The sequence below is a fragment of the Scyliorhinus torazame genome, chromosome 10, assembly GCF_047496885.1.
Source record: "Scyliorhinus torazame isolate Kashiwa2021f chromosome 10, sScyTor2.1, whole genome shotgun sequence".
Classification (NCBI taxonomy): domain Eukaryota; kingdom Metazoa; phylum Chordata; class Chondrichthyes; order Carcharhiniformes; family Scyliorhinidae; genus Scyliorhinus; species Scyliorhinus torazame.
This window is the reverse complement of record NC_092716.1, coordinates 242,505,416-242,522,348: the sequence shown is the minus strand read 5'-3', so window position 1 is coordinate 242,522,348 and position 16,933 is coordinate 242,505,416. Positions and strand designations below refer to the sequence as shown.

Sequence of the window (16,933 nt, the reverse complement as noted above, 5' to 3'; positions counted from 1 at the left end):
CAGCATGGACTTCAAAGGCCCCCTCCCCTCCACCGACCGCAACACGTACTTCCTGAACGTGATTGACGAGTACTCCCGGTTCCCATTCGCCATCCCCTGCCCCGACATGACCGCAACCACCGCCATCAAGGCCCGCCATAGCATCTTTGCACTGTTCGGGTTCACCGCTTACATACATAGTGATAGGGGGTCCACCTTCATGAGCGATGAACTGCGTCAATTCCTGCTCAGCATCGCCTCGAGCAGGACGACCAGTTGCAACCCCCAGGGTAACGGACAGGTAGAGAGGGAGAACGGAACGGTCTGGAAGACCGTCCTACTGGTACTACGGTGCAGGAATCTCCCAGTCTCCTGCTGGCAGGAAGTCCTCCCGGATGCCCTCCGCTCCATCCGGTCACCGCTTTGTACCACCACCAACCAGACACGTTGTCTTCCCCATGAAGTCCTCCTCTGGGACCTTGCTCCCAGCTGGCAGCTGCCGGACCCATCCTGCTCCGAAAACACGTGCGGGCGCACAAGTCGGACCCGTTGGTCGAGAGGCTCCATCTTCTCCACACTAACCCCCAGTACGCCTGGCGTACCCCGACGGCTGACAAGATACGGTATCCCTACGAATCCTGGTGCCCGCCGGAGCCCCATGCACACCCCAGCCACCAGTCCCACCTTCCCCTCCACCAGGGCACCTTGCATTTGGATTGGTCCTTCCGCTGGCCCAGTCTAGGCCACCCCCCCACCCACCGACGCACCCCGCAGGCGCTTCCTTCCCAGGTCAACCGTTTTCCCCACCAGCGCCGTCTAGGGGTGTCGAAGCTGCCATGGAGATCAAAGCCACGCTCCCGGAGTCACAGATGCCCGAGCCTCCACCGGAGTCACTGCCGAAGCTCCGACGATCACAGAGGACGACCAGGGCCCCCGATCGACTGATTGCTTCATTTTAAATTGTAAACTGCAAATTTAAATCATTAATTGTAAATAGTTATTAGAATTGTAAATAGTTACAAAACGCTGTATGGAGGTATTACGGTACCTCCATAACTAATTCTACCACGTTGCCATGTTTGTAGTATCAGGCCACCACCCCCGCCGGACTCTTTTTTAACAGGGGGTGAATGTGGTAGTAGAGGTATTACGGTACCTGGTATGCTGGAGCACCATTGGTGGAAACTGTATACTTTCTATTGGTTAGGATGTATGGTAGCTCCGTCCTGCTAGGCGGGGTATAAGAGCCCGTGCCGCCCCAGCAGCCTTCATTCTGTACCTGAGCTGCTGGGGGAAACATCTAGCTTATTAAAGCCTTCAATCGGACTATAACCTCGCTTTAGTGGTCATTGATCATGCAGATCAATGACCACTAAAGGCAAATGGAAGAAGGCAAATGGAATTTTGTCCTTCATTGCTAGAGGGATGGAGTTTAAGACCAGGGAGGTTATGCTGCAATTGTATAAGATGTTAGTGAGGCCACAACTGGAGTATTGTGTTCAGTTTTGTTCTCCTTACTTGAGAAAGGACATACTGGCACTGGAGGGTGTGCAGAGGAGATTCACTAGGTTAATCCCAGAGCTGAAGAGGTTGGATTACGAGGAGTGGTTGAGTAGACTGGGACTGTACTCGTTGGAATTTAGAAGGATGAGGGGGGATCATATAGAAACATATAAAATTATGAAGGGAATCGATAGGATAGATGCGGGCAGGTTGTTTCCACTGGCGGATGAAAGCAGAACTAGGGGGCATAGCCTCAAAATAAGGGGAAGTAGATTTAGGACTGAGTTTAGGAGGAACTTCTTCACCCAAAGGGTTGTGAATCTATGGAATTCCCTGCCCAGCGAAGCTGTAGAGGCTCCTTCATTAAATGTTTTTAAGATAAAGATAGATAGTTTTTTGAAGAATAAAGGGATTAAGGGTTATGGTGTTCGGGCCGGAAAGTGGAGCTGAGTCCACAAAAGATCAGCCATGATCTCATTGAATGGTGGAGCAGGCTCGAGGAGCCAGATGGCCTACTCCTGCTCCTAGTTCTTATCATGGGCCTCGGCCACTACATGCATAGAATGCCCCAGGCCTTGGACATCTTGACCTATGGCCGAAACCTGTGCCCCCCAAGGCCTCCACTGTGATGCCACCCGTGCAGTGCTGATCTGGGTGGCACGCATGGTCGGCACCGCCTCCTGCTCCTGCACACTGTTAGAATCCTCCTACTGCACTTGAAGGTGCTGGGTGCTCACTGACAACCCCTCGTGTAGTCCTTGGCTCTGTGACTTCATCTCCACAGTCGATAGGATCGTCCATTCCAGAAGCCCAAAACCCATCTGGACGGCAGGTAGCACCTGGGGCCGGACCCCCGCCTCCATCTCCTCAGGAGTTCCTACCTCCACTTGCTGTAACGGAGCATGTGTGTGACGCGCACCAGAGGTAGTGCTCCTCAGCCCAACTGAGGTGAGTGTCTCTGGGGTGGTGGAGTGTGTTGGAGACGGGAAGTCAGTGCCATCCTCCCATTTGGGGTGTTCCGGGATGCTGCTCGATGGCTCCTGTCCGTGTCAGTCTCATTCCCATCTCTGGTCGACACCTGGGGATTTGGCTGTGGCTGGGGTCAGGGACAGGGGCACCAGCAGAGCCCGTCCCATCACCAGCGGCTCCTGCAAGACAGAAGACAAGATGCAAGATTGCCTCACTGGCTGGGAGGAGGGGTGGAGGGGGGGGGGGTGGTGTGTAGGGGTGGTGGTGGAGCAGGGGTGGTGGTGAATGGAGGGGTGACATGTGCCATGGGGAACTGCAATTCAGCAGGGTCTAACTTTCTCATCCGATGCCGACCTCCACTCCGGCGACTGCCCTATCTTCGGGCCTGCTGACTACATCCAGGTCCCTCTGCTCTGCTGCGGTGAAGGGCCGCAGGTCCGGCGGTCTCCCTCCAGCCCTCTCCCGCTCCCGGCAGTGGTGTGCAGCCTTGTCCTGGGGTTGAGGAGTCACAGAATTCGAACAGTGTTAGACACTCCGACGCATGCAGCCAGAGGGTGGGTAGCTGGTGGCTTCAGTGGCCAAGGCACCCGGCCATGGCAGCCTGTATGGATGCCAGCATGTGGTGTAAGGTGGGGGTTTGCCCGGACTCCGGGTGGGGAGAGGAGATTGGGTTACGGGTGTGTGGAATGGGGGTTAGTACAAAGGGCACAGTGCTGCCTACTCTGTCCGCCCTGACGTCATGCACTTTCATTCTGCACTGCTGGCCAGTCCAGACGGTGTTACCCACGGCGCTGACCACCTCTACCCCCTGCACCAAGGCAGCGGCTGGCAGCTTCCTTCCCAGCCCAGGGTACAGAGTCGCCCACCTCTCCTCCACGGCGTGCAGCGGGGTCTCCAGTTCCACGTCGGTGAATCCTGGGGCCGCTCTCCTCGCTGCCATCTTGTTGGCTGAGATGGTGTGTGTGGGAGTGAAGTACGTATATGGGGCTGCAGGTAGTCAGCCTCCTGTGTGCCAATCCCGGACCTGACGAATCTGGCACCGTTTCTCATTGGAATCGATTGTATTCCAAGTGGCATCGGTACTAGACCCTTAACAGTCGCTGAGTCAGTGCAGGTGCAGTGCCAGTTTTGCTGTTGTAGAACTCCACAATCCTGCCCCAGTGTCAGCACAGTCTCAGGAATGGAGAATCCGGCTATATACCTTCAGCCTTCCCACTATTTAGAGGAAATTTCTACATATTTAGTATTAGATGTAGGACAAACAGCCTGATAATTGATACAGTGGAGGAACCAAAAGTGTGGAGAGGTAGAGCTGAGTGTTATCAACGTCCATGCAAAAGCTGAGGTGTTTTTGGACAATGTCACTGAGGGGTAGCAAGGGCGCCTTTACCGATCCATCCCCTGACCACACTTTGGAAAATCGGACCACAAGACGGTGCTTATTCTCCGGGCATATAAGCAGAAACTGAAGCAGGAGAATCCGGTTAAGAAGGTCGTGCTTTGCAGGTCCACGGCAATGGAAGAGCTCCTATGTGACTGCTTGGAGTCAGTGGACTGGTTCATATTAACAAACTCAGCGACCAACGTAAACATGTATGCATCAGTGTGTAGAAGATTGTGTGCAAAAGAAGGTAGTACAATTGGAAACCATGGTTTAATCGGGAAATTCACTCCCTACTGAAGTCCAGCTCTGAGGCATTAAAGATAGGCACCCTGACCTATACAGGAAATCTAGGTATGACCTCCACAAAGTCATCAGGGACACCAAGAGACAATACTAGACTAAGCTAGAGTCACAGACTAATGGCACGTTTTTGGAAAGGCTTAAACAATATCGTGGGCTACAAGGCAAAGGAGGGTACACCTCCCCGATTAACTCAATGCATTCTGTGCTCCTTTTGAGCAGGAAACTAACAAACCGTTGTAAACTGCCCCAACAACCTCAGACACACACCTTCACAGCCTCAGAAGTTAGATTGGCCTTTTTGAAAGTGAACCCATGGAAAGCAATGGGGCCTGACGGAGTCCTTGGTCATGTGCTCAGATCCTGCATGGTCCAACTGGCGGGTGTGTCCGCAGACATCTTTAACCTCTCCCTATTCAATTCCGAGGTTCCCATCTGCTTCAAATAGACCATGATTATACCAGTACCAAAGAAGAACCAGTCAACGTGCCTCAACGACTACCATCCAGTAGCCTTGACATCTAACATTATGAAGTGCTTCAAAGGTTGGCCATGAGACACATCAACTCCATCTTCCCAGAATGCCTTGATCCACTGCAATTCGCATATCCCCACAACCGGTCCACAGCAGACACTATCGCCCTGGTCCTACACTCATCCCTGAAGCATCCTATTCATTGACCACAGCTCCGCCTTCAACATCATAATCCCAGCCTAGCTTGTATCCAAACTCCAAAACCTAGGACTTAGCTCCTCCCTCTGCAACTGGATCTTCGACATCCTGACCCATAGATCACGATCAGTAAGGATAAACAATGACACCTCCTCCATGATAGTCTTCAACACCGTGGCCCTGCAAGGCTGTGTACTTAGCCCCCTACTATACTCCCTATACACACACACGACTGTATGGCAAAATGCGGCTCCAACTCCATCTACAAGTTTGCTGACGACACGACCGTAGTGGGTTAGATCTCACAATGAATCAGAATACAGGAGGGAGACAGAGAACCTAATGCCATGGTGCATTGACAACAATCTCTCCCTCAATGTCAGCAAAACTAAAGAGTTTGTCATCGACTTCAGGAAGCGTGTCGTACATCTGCATCAATGATGCCGAGGTGGAGATGACCGAGTTTCAAATTCCTAGGTCTGCACATCACCAACAATCTGTCCTGGTCTACCCAGCTCAACGTCATCCAATGTGACCGTGTCAAAGGTAAACTGTCTCCTGAAGCTTCTATCCTTCTCAGTCTATCTGGTTAACATGATTCATCACATTGTCTTCCTCCAATGCTTCTTCATTGTCATCCAGCTGAATTGTCCTGGACTCACTGGGTTCCATTCTATCGAATCACAACGAAAGAATCACTTGCAGTGGACTCTCTTCCCCTTCTCACAGCATCCCCAAATAGTCTGTCATTACCCCCTCCCCCCGCTACTCATTTATAGATTTAGATTTATTGTCACGTGTACCGAGATACAGTGCAAAGTATTCTTCTGCATCCAGTCCAGGCAAATGTTTGCACGCTAGCATAGTGGTTAGCACTGTTGCTTCACAGCTCCAGGGTCCCAGGTTCGATTCCCAGCTTGGGTCACAGTCTTCACGTTCTCCCCGTGGGTTTCGTCTGGGTGCTCGTTTCCTCCCACAGTCCAAAAATGTGCGGGTTAGGTGGATTGGCTATGCTAAATTGCCCTTAAGTGTCCAAAAGGGTTGGTGGATTGGGGTGGAGGTGTGGGCTTAGGTAGGGTGCTCTTTCCAAAGACCGGTGCAGACTCGATGGGCCACCATCTGCACTGCAAATGCTGTGATACCTTTGACATGGTCACATAAGATGGCATTTGTCACTTTGGTAAGAGTCAATTTGGTGCTGTGGCATGGACGTAAACTTGCTTGGAGGGATTCCAACACAGAATTATAGGTGGCAAATGAGGTTCACTGTGGAGAGAGGTGATGTATTTTGGTAGGAAGAACATGGACAGACAATATAAAGTAAGAGATACAATTCTTCAGGGGGTGCAGTAGTAGAGGGGCCCGGGTTTGCATATGCTTTGATCATTGAAGGTGGCAGAACATGTGTAAAGAGCAGTTAATAAAGTATTACGATGGGCACCATGGTGGTGCAGTGGTTAGCACAGCGGCCTCACACCGCTGAGGACCAGGGCTTGATCCAGGCTCCGGGTCACTGTCCGTGTGGAGTTTACACATTCTCCCTGTGTCTGCGTGGGTCTCACCCCCACAACCCAAAGATGTGCAGCATACGTGGATTGGCCATTCTAAATTGAAAAAATAATTGGGTGCTCTAAATGTTTTTTAAAAGCGTTACGATTCCAGTTGATGTTGTAAGTGGATGGGAAGATCCCAGAATGGAACGTGGAGGAACAGAGTCACACGACTGCTAATTATTTTTAACGAAAAGGAAAATACATCATTTATTAAACATGAAACAATGGATTAAATTGCAAATACCCTCCCCCCCCCCCCCCCCCTTAGGCTAATAATTACACACAGGTTTTAAGATGAATACAGCTGACACAGTACACTTGGAAACTACAGTGGTCTCATCAGTACATAGTCCTTTTTTAAAGCACACAGATTGGCTGTGGTCAAACAAATTTCACTCTGAACCTGTTAGTGTCTGTGGATTTTTCCTCAGAATATCCCTCGAGGATTGTCAGATAGGTTTCCAAGGTGCACTCCCAAAAACAAGTTTTAAAACCTTCCCATGTAATAAGGCTTTCCAATAGCAGGTTGCAGTCCGAAATCCGCTCCACGTTTTCCAAATGACTCTTTTGAAGAGCTTCTGCCCCACTTCTACTAGCGAATGCACTCCAGGTTTCACACCAACCCCTTTTCGGATTTCTTTGCATTGACTGACTTTCACTGTGAACACAAGCTCTAATATCCAGTAGATTCTGCCTTCCCAATACTTTAAAATTTGTTTTGCAGACATTCAAAATGTTACTTTAGAAACTGTTAGGATTACATTAGAAAGCTTAGCTTCTCACCAGCTGATTCCTTCTCAACTTTGTCCGTGTTGCCCATGAACATTATCCTGTTCTATTATCAGGTTTCTGGAATTAACCGTCCTTTAGTTCCACTGGAACTTGCTTTCTTGCATTTTCCTGCATTGAGCAGAGTCGAGTGTTGCCTCCTCACTCTCCCTGTATCCAGCTACTGTAAGAGCAGTGCGAGGTTCCTTCTCTGGCGGTCTCTCTGCACTAACTGCCCTGACTTCCAGTTAAAACTAAACAAAGCAGTTTATCTTACAAGGGCCTCTCGTTGCCAAACAACTATATTTGCTCTTCATGCCGTAGCTCCCTCCATCTCAGTTGGAACTTAACCAACCCCCGCCCCCCCCCCCTCCCCATACACAAACACCACTCAATAATGTGGTCCAGCCAGAAGTGGTGAACAGCTTAACAAATTGCATCATATTCCTTCATATTTGTGCCCTCCAGGGATTTAGGGAGTGGAGGCAGGGTCTGGACCAGGTTGTAAAAGTGATGGCTTTACTGGGGCCATAGCATCAAAGGCAGGGAAGGGTGATGTGGGTGATAATTGATGCAAGGAAGTGATCAAAGATGGCCATCTCTGTAACTAATACAATGGAAATTGCGAGACCACGCAAAATGGCAGGTTTACATAGCGGGGAGAGGTCAAGAGAGGATAAGGGGGTTATCCTTCCTCTCATCCTTTTACCTCAAACTAGCATGTTCTCTCCTGCTCGAACTCCCACCCACTACCCTGATCTTTCTGCCTTACATTGGCCTCATCCGGAGCAACCAGAGGAAACCCAAGCAGACACATGGAAAGTGTGCAAATCCCACACAGTTACCCAAGGCTGGAATTGAACCTGGATCCCTGGTGCTGTGATGCTATTTCAAAATATAATCATTGTGCTTACATACCCTCTCAGCCTCTCCCATTCCTATCTGTGTAACCTTCTTCAATCCCAAAACCCCACCTCAAGCTTTCTGAGTGGCAAGGTGGCAGAGTGGCTAGCACTGCTGCATCACAGCACCAGGGACCCAGGTTCAATTCCAGCCTTGGGTAACTGTGTGGGATTTGCACACTTTCCCTGTGTCTGCGTGGGTTCCCTCCGGTTGCTCTGGTTTCCTGCCACAGTCCAAAGACGTGCAGGTTAGGTGGATTGGCCATGATTAAAAAAATGTTTTTTTAAGTTGCCCCTTATAGTGTCCAGGGATGTGCAGGTTAGGTGGGGTTATGGGGGTAGGGTGGGGGAATGGGTCTGGATGGGGGTGCTTTCAGAGGGTCAGTGCAGACTCGATTGGCTGAATGGCCTCCTTCTGCATTTAGAGATATTATGATTCTAGATCTTTGGACATCACACCGTACCTCAATACAGCAAAGTCCCCGGAGCCTCACCGCTATCCTCTCTCTTTAATGGCGAAGGACATTTATTTTAAATTAGAGGGTACTTATTCACATACACCACTGACGTTTGATTAGTGTATATAACACCAATTTCAGACAAACAATTAATAATAATCTTTATCTTTCTTCGTGTCACAAGTGGGCTTACATTAACACTGCAATGAAGTTACTGTGAAAACCCCCATTCGCCACACTACGGTGCCTGTTCGGGTACACAGAGGGAGAATTCTGAATGTCCAATTCACCTAACAGCACGTCTTTCAGGACCATGACTTCTGACTGGTAATTGTTGGGTTGAAAGCCGTAAAGTGTGATTTGGAAAAGCTGGAATGGGGCGAAAACTGCTGGATGATAAGACAAAAATTCTAATAAAGTAATACAATGTGGTGTGAAAATAGCCAACAAAACATTCCTGGCCACACACGCATGTATACAAGTCAGGAAAGGGCTGAATGGCTGGCTCTCTTCTCATGAGAGAAGAGCGAGAGGTGACCTAGTAGAGGTATTTAAAAGGTTGAAAGGATTTTATAGAGTGACGACAAGGTGGCACGGTGGTTAGCACTGCTGCCTCGCAGCGTCAGGGACCTGGGTTCAATTCCGGCCTTGGGTAACTGTCTGTGTGGAGTTCACACTTTCTCCCCATGTCTGCGTGGCTTTCCTCCTGGTGCACTGATTTCCTCCCATAGTCCAAAAATGCGCTGGTTAGGTGGGGTTATGGGGGATAGGGCGGGGGAGTGGACCGAGCTAGGGTGCTCTTTCGGAGGATTGGTCCAGACTCAATGGGCCAAATGGCCTCCTGCACTGTCGCAATTCTATGTATTTGAATGTATCCCCTTGCGGGGAAGAGCATAGCTGGAGGCCACCAATATAAAATGGTCACTAAGAAATCCAATAACGAATCAGAAGAAACATCTCTACCCAGTGAGTGGTGAGAATGTGGAACTCATTACCACAGGGAGCGAGTAGAACAAATACATTTAAGGAGAAGCTTGACAAGAAACTGGGTGAGAAGGGAATAGAGAATTACGATGATAGATTTAGATGGGGAAAAAATGGGAGGCTCGAGTGAAGCATAAACACCAACATGGACTGCTTGGGCTGAATGGTCTGTTTCAGCACACTATATCCTGTGTAATCCTATGACTTTTGACTTCCACAGCTTGTTCCCTTTCTTCCCTCCAGCTTATTTATCTGCCATATTTTCCAGTTGGCAGTGGTTTCAAAGCATTGACCCATCTACTCCCCATGTTGATACACAGCTGTATTTCAGTATTAACATGTACCCAAATAGCCATCCATGCCATTGATAATATAGTATATATTATTGTTTTGCAGACATGAGCTGTCTTTTCTCATGCGTTTGGAAAGAACAGTATTTACATTTTGTTCATTTTGCTTTACCTAGTAATCGGAGGTAGTGTGGTTTTTCGGTTTGGGATGGGAAGAAGTGTGGGAAGGAATATTCAAACAGTTTTAAAACGTATGTATTAGAATTACAAGAAAAATAATCTCTTGTAACTTGTCTCATCTTAATTTAGTGTACAGTGAGGATTTTCTTCCCATATATTGCATTACCTGCTTAACTTTGGTGGCCAAAAGTGTTGACAATGTTCTTTGCTTACATGACGCATAGTTTGTGTTGCAGTACAGCAACAGTTTTAAAATTAATCTTGGCCGTCGTGGAGTTGTTTTTTTGAGTACATCCATATGCAAATAAATCACTTATTCTATGGACAAGAAGCTTCCTATGGTATTGACGTTGAATATCTGCACCTATGTCAGTGATTATGTCCCATAGCTTCATATTGTAATACTGTAGGGAGCAAAATTACAAGCAATTTAAACCTATGCTAGAACATTAGACCATCCTATGGTAAATTAATTCTCTGCTGTCAGTTTATTGATTTAATAGTTGAGCGTTTCACATTAAATGAATCAGCGTGTCGGCAACTTGTGCACAGACATAATAATCAATTCCAAAAGCAGAATTTCACAAATTAGCAGTTTTATTTCTTAGCCACATCTACTGAGCAGAAACACTTCTGGTTGGTGACAGCAATCAGGTTCTGCAATACTAGTTAACACACAACTTGAGTGGACAAACAATTCATTTCAAACTTTTCTCTTGCACCTTTATAACACCAACAAAGAAACACACAATCCTACACTCATTCAGCTCACCAAATTTGCATATAAATCAAATCAGGACACAAGCTTCTTACTTAACCAGTTCAGCACCATTGTATCGGTAGTGTATTTTCAAAAATATCCCGAACTTTCAATGCCACCAGAATTTCTTGAAATGTTTTTGCGCCTCAGAAAACAAACCATAACAATCCCCCGTTATACACTGTATGCTTGTAATAATCTAATATAGGGTAAATTCAAAATAGGATTATCAGTTACATAGAAAAAAAACTAACTTTATGATTCAGGTTTACGAGTAGTAGTAGCATATTGTATTCTATTTTAAAATCAGAGCCCCCTAATCCCCAAAAATTGGGTAATAAACATCACTCAAATGAAAGGAGATGCGATAATATGACAAGACTATTTTCTGCTCATGGACTACAAATAGGCAGACGGGCAGCAGAAGGTTGAGGGCGATATCACACCCTAATGAAGGTCTACATAAATCATTTTATAGTGTTTGTCATTCATTTTCCCTTAAATTTACCTTGACTTGTGAATGCATTCACATACTGATAAATATTCCAGTATTAAAATGTACCCAAATAAAAAAAATAAGTTCCATCCATTCCATTGGTAAATTCTAAATAGCGTTGCTGACATTAAATGTGGTGGTTTCACTATGTGGGGATGAGGAGAGAGAGCGCGGTAGATAAGCAGTAGCTCCATAATCCAAATGCTTCCAACATTTGGCATGGAAAGCAAAACACACAAATGAATCACTGTTAAACATTAAAACTACGCTATTTTAGAGTCAATTTACACGAAAGCTGGAACTTTGCTGCTGTGCTTATAAATATAGCATTAGTCTAGGGTTATGACACAGCGATGCCAGAGTGAAGCAGTCTTGTTTTGTAGTCATTCAGATCTTCATGCCCAATTTACAATACACGTCTGGTGATGTTGCAAAACTGACATAAACATACGGTATAAATGGATCCTTAGTCTCTTATACAAGCAGGAAAACTGATACTGCAGCCATTAGCGCCTGAAAAATAACGTAGCCTAAGTATTCAACACTTTACTGCAGAAAATCAGGATCTTCAATTTTAATCGTACAGAACTTTGGACTTTAATATAGACAGTAAATAAAGGCATGCAAAATAAGAAATCAGCTTCAAAGTGGCATTATGCTGGTTTAAACAAATAATTTCAGCAACAGCTTTGCCATGCGCCAGGGCAGTCTTTTTTCAGTGGCTACAAATTTCAGCCCCCCCCCCACCACCACCAATCCCCCATTTATTTTTAATCATTCCAGATCAATTTGGTTCAAATGAGCAGCAGCTCTTTGGAAACTGGCAACACAATTAATAACTGGTGCTTCGCTGGCAGGTTACAAAATTTGACAGCCAGTTGGAAAGTGGTTTTCCTGAAATTCAAACCCAAAGCAACGCAATCTGTAACCATTACCTTTGGAATGTCGATTGCAAATGAAGCTGGCGAGTCCAGACAACTAAGCTCTGTGCACAGGTAGAACCCAAACACAGAATCAGTACATGCTCAACGTATAAAGGCTTCTTTAAGCTGTGTTCCCCATATGTATGAAGGTGGCTGTTCAATCGCACTCAGTAGCAAGTAAATCAGAAATACATGTGATTTTACTTTCACTGCCAGCAACTGAAACTACAGAGATAAAGTGATCCTGAATGATTCCTGCTGGCATTTTGATCAAATAGCAATAATTTGTATTTTGTGATTTTATCACCTAACTCCATTCTATTTAAGCTGAATGTGCAAACATCCATATTCATATAACTGTTGTAAAAACAGCTTGATGCTGCTACAAAGCTATCACTGGAGTTGGTGCTGACTGCCATAAATCAGCTTCTGATTTAGTGACACATTTTAAAATCTAATATTTTTAAAAAGCCACTTTCATGCATACTTGGATCAATGCACACATCTAATATTGGTCACTTCAGTGAGTGGCTGCCAGTACTAGTGTTGTACACTGGGCTATATTGGCTGTGAAATCTAAAGCACTGCTAACCTGAAAATAATCTGAACAGATGTTTGTGACCATCTCTGAATAATGTAAAATGGGCCTAAAAGAATCAAGTCATTGGAGGGCTGTACACATATTCAAGTTGGTTCTGTACAGTTTTGACTCCGCAGCAAACAGACTCTTACAATAAAATAACATGATAATGGGGTAAAATTCTTTCTGCTTTGGTACGCAGCACATGTTGCCAGTATGTAATGTGCAACCCCGACCCATTAAGAATGAATGGGTGGGAACTCATAGGCAGCTTGTGCACAAAACATTGTGATTTGTGCTTCCCCCATCATGTATCATGAGCATCTAACTCCCAATATATAAATAGAGGAAGCAGTACATTAGGTGTTAACTACATTTTTTGAGCAAAAAAGTGGAGCAAAATGCGTATAACATATTGCAAACATTGCCGGCTTAAATGATCTTCTGCACATTCCAAGGTGTCGAAAAACAGGACGAAAACTTTGTCTTGGGATTATCACGCATCAATGCTATTCTGTAAAACCGAACTTGTCAGATCAAGTTTAGGTTTATGGTGACCGCTTCCAACTATACTTGCAAAAATACATTTGATGTTTTGAACGACCCCATCTTTTATCGACTTGAATCTGCCATGGTTTTAATTTTTTTGGAAGTCAATTGAGTTGTGTCCGTCTGATCTGTAAGGAGCAGGGGCTGGTTTAGCACAGGGCTAAATAGCTCGCTTTTAAAGCAGACCAAGGCAAGCCAGCAGCACAATTCAATTCCCACATCAGCCTGCCCGAACAGGCGCCGGAATGTGGCGACTAGGGGCTTTTCACAGTAACTTCATTTGAAGCCTACTTGTGACAATAAGCGATTTTCATTTCATTTCAAAGGTAGCCATTTACATTTGCTCTCAATTTCATTTTAGGAAAGGGAATTTAGAAGCTAATGCCCTATTCTCATATCCGCATTATTTTACCCTCTTCAGTACTCAAAGATAGTCCAAAACAAATCAATCATTTGTCTAGCTGAGCATTTCTTGCGGAATCTTAAACAGGTGCCTTTCTAAGCATCTGATTTCTAAACCGTGAAGATTAAGAGGAAAAATAAAAGTCAAAGCCTTCAAAACATAGTTTTGAATCATAATTTTATCTCGTCAGCCGCAAAGTTAATGTTGCAAGTACGCTGCAGGTATAGTTTAAAATCAGCGCCAACTTTGCCAGCTCTAAATCAGTATAATGTTAGTGAGCCAAAGACACTCTTACTGGAGCTTTACCAAAAGTAAGAATATTAACACACCGGTGAACCCCAGAGGCAATTAGTTTTATTATTAACATGGCAGCCAATGCAAAACAAAATTTGTTATCGATCTCCCAACCTGGTCCTTATTAGAAGAAAAAGTGAATCTTAGTTTATGACCACCAAAAATGTTAAGAATGGTCTCGCTTTACATGATAAAGAATCACATTTTCCCTTGAGCTTGTTTTGTTGATCAGCGGGCATATCCGGGTCAATCCCCTTTATCCTTCAGCCTCTTAAAGTAGCGAGCACGCAAACCCTGATTCATCTTCATGGACTGCTTAATGACCACAGAGATTGGCATTAGCGATGTCGTAATCCAACCCTAAAAGGATATTCATTAGAATATTAACATGCATTTTAATTGCTGATATTTATTTTTATCACAAAGCTTTTCCAAATAAAAGTCAAAAATCTGAGCCGTCAAGCTGGGGGTTTCCAAGCCGACGGGCCTGAAATGTTAACTCGGTTTCCCTCTCCACGGATGCTGTCAGATCTGCTGAACATTTCCAGCACATAGATTTTATTTCAGATTTCCAGCAATCTGCAGTATTTTGCTTTTATTTCAAAGCGTCTACTTGATTTTGTTTAAATGTATATTCAGTGTGATGTTTTGTCCATTGTGAAAGTACAACAGGTTTTTTTACAATAATGGCAAAATACAAAAAATTATGAACTCCAAATGATAATAAATAGACTCTGGCATACATTTATATATACAAATGAGAAGCACAGATATTGATGTTGGAATTAAACTTAAATGCCGAGTTTCTACTGAAAAATGAGGTGCCAACCTGGTGAAGCTTGGCAGGACTGCTTGCCAAACAGCAGAAGCAGCTAAAGACAGAGCTAAACAATGCTATAAACAATGGATCAGATCTACGCTCTGCTTCAGTTGTGAATGGTGGTGGATAATTAAACTCACTGGAGGAGGTGCCTCCACAAATGTCCCCATTCGCAATGATGGGGGAGCCCAGATCACCAGTGCAAATTATATGGCTGAAACATTTGCAACAATCTTCGGCCATACGTGCCGAGTGGACGATCCATTTTAGCCTCCTCCTGACATCTCCTCCAGCATCTCAGACGTCAGCCAATTCGATTCACTCCACATGATATGAAGAAATGGCTAAAGGCACTGGATACTGCAAAGGCTTTGGTCCTGATAATATCCCGGCAATAGTACTGAAGATTTGGACTCCAGAACTTGCCGCACCCCAAGCCAAGATTGTCCAGCACAGCTACAACACTGGCATATGACATGAGCTGCATACAAAAAAACAGGACAAATTCACCACGGCCAACTGACACCCTCAATGACACCCTCATTAGCAAAATGATGGAAGGGGTCATCAACAGTGCTATCTAGTAGCACTTGTTTAGTAATAACCTGCTCACTGACTCAGTTTGGGTTCCACCAGGGTCACAAAGCTCCTGACCTCATTACAGCCTTGGCTCAAACATGGATAAAAGGGCTGAACTCCAGAGGTGAGAGTGCCTGCTCTCGACATCAAGGCAGCATTTGACGGAGTACGGCATCAAGTAGTCCTAGTAAAACTGGAGCCAATGGGAATCAGGGGGAAAACTCTACACTGGTTGGAGCGATACCCGGCACAAAAAAAGATGGTTGCAGTTGTTGGAGGTCAATCATCCCAGTCCTCACTGCAGGAGTTCCTCAGAGTGGTGCCCTAGGCCCAAACACCTTCAGCTACTTTATGAATGACCTTCCTTCCATCATAAGGTCAGAAGTGGGGTTGTTCGCTGATGACGGCATGATGTTCAGCACCATTGAGATACTGAAGCAGTCCCTGTCCAAATGCAGCAAGATCTGTACAATATCCAGGCTTGGGCTGACAATCGGAAAGTAACATTCATGCCATACAAATGCCAGGCGATGACCATTTCTAACAAGAGAGAGTCTAACCCTGGATATTCAATAGCATTACTATCACTGAATCCCCCTCTATCAACATCCTGGGGATTACCATTGACCAGAAATTGAACTGGACTACCATATAAATAGTGTTACTACAACAGCAGACCAGGGGCCAGGAATCCTGCCTCGAGTGACTCCCCAAAGCTAATCCACCATCCACAAGGCCTAAGTCAGGAGTCTGATGGAATATTCTCTCCTTGTCTGGATGAGTGCAGCTCCAACAGCACTCAAGAAGTTCAACACCATTCAGGACAAAGTAGCCTGCGTGATGGCACACTCTTCATCTCCAATGCACAGTAGCAGCAGTGTGTACCATCTACAAGATGCACTGCAGGGACTCGGCAAGAATCCTCTGACAGCACCATTCAAACCCACAACTGCTACTATCTAGACGTGGGCAGAACATACATGGGAACACCGTCGCCTGGAAATTTCCCTCCAGCCATCTCACCATTCTGACCTGGAAATATATCGCCATCCCTTCACTGCCGCTGGATCAAAATCCCGGAACTCCGTCGCTACTACCACCTTCTCAGGGATAATTAGGCAATAAGAACATAAGAACTAGGAGCAGGAGTAGTCCATCTGTCCCTTCGAGCCTGCTCCACCATTCAATGAGATCATGGCTGATCTTTTGTGGACTCAGCTCCACTTTCCCGCCCGAACACCATAACCCTTTATTCTTCAAAAAAACTATCTTTATCTTGAAAACATTTAATGAAGGAGCCACAACTGCTTCACTGGGCAGGGAATTCCATAGATTCACAACCCTTTGGGTGAAGAAGTTCCTCCTAAGTTCAATCATAAAGTTGCTTCCCCTTATTTTGAGGCTATGCCTCAAAGTGCTAGCCTAACCAGGGCCGCCCATATTCCATGAATGAATATTTTTTTAAAGAGTGGCACACAGGACAGTTAGAAAATTATAATACAAGGAGGCAGAGTCAACATGGTTTTGTGAAAGGGAAATAGTTAATGACAAATTTATTAGAACACAGAACAAGCAGGGTGGTAAAA

General features: G+C 45.6%; 1 protein-coding gene across 1 annotated transcript in view; it reads right to left on the bottom strand.

Moving 5' to 3' along the window:
* Positions 1-10,522: 10,522 nt before the first annotated feature.
* The window catches only part of LOC140384685 (very-long-chain 3-oxoacyl-CoA reductase-A-like), a 228,265-nt gene continuing 221,854 nt past the window's right edge, over positions 10,523-16,933 (bottom strand). Inside the window, exon 11 of the mRNA XM_072466618.1 lies at positions 10,523-14,308. Coding sequence (XP_072322719.1) covers positions 14,195-14,308 — 114 coding nt within the window. The 3' untranslated portion in view covers positions 10,523-14,194. The remainder of the gene's footprint in view (positions 14,309-16,933) is intronic.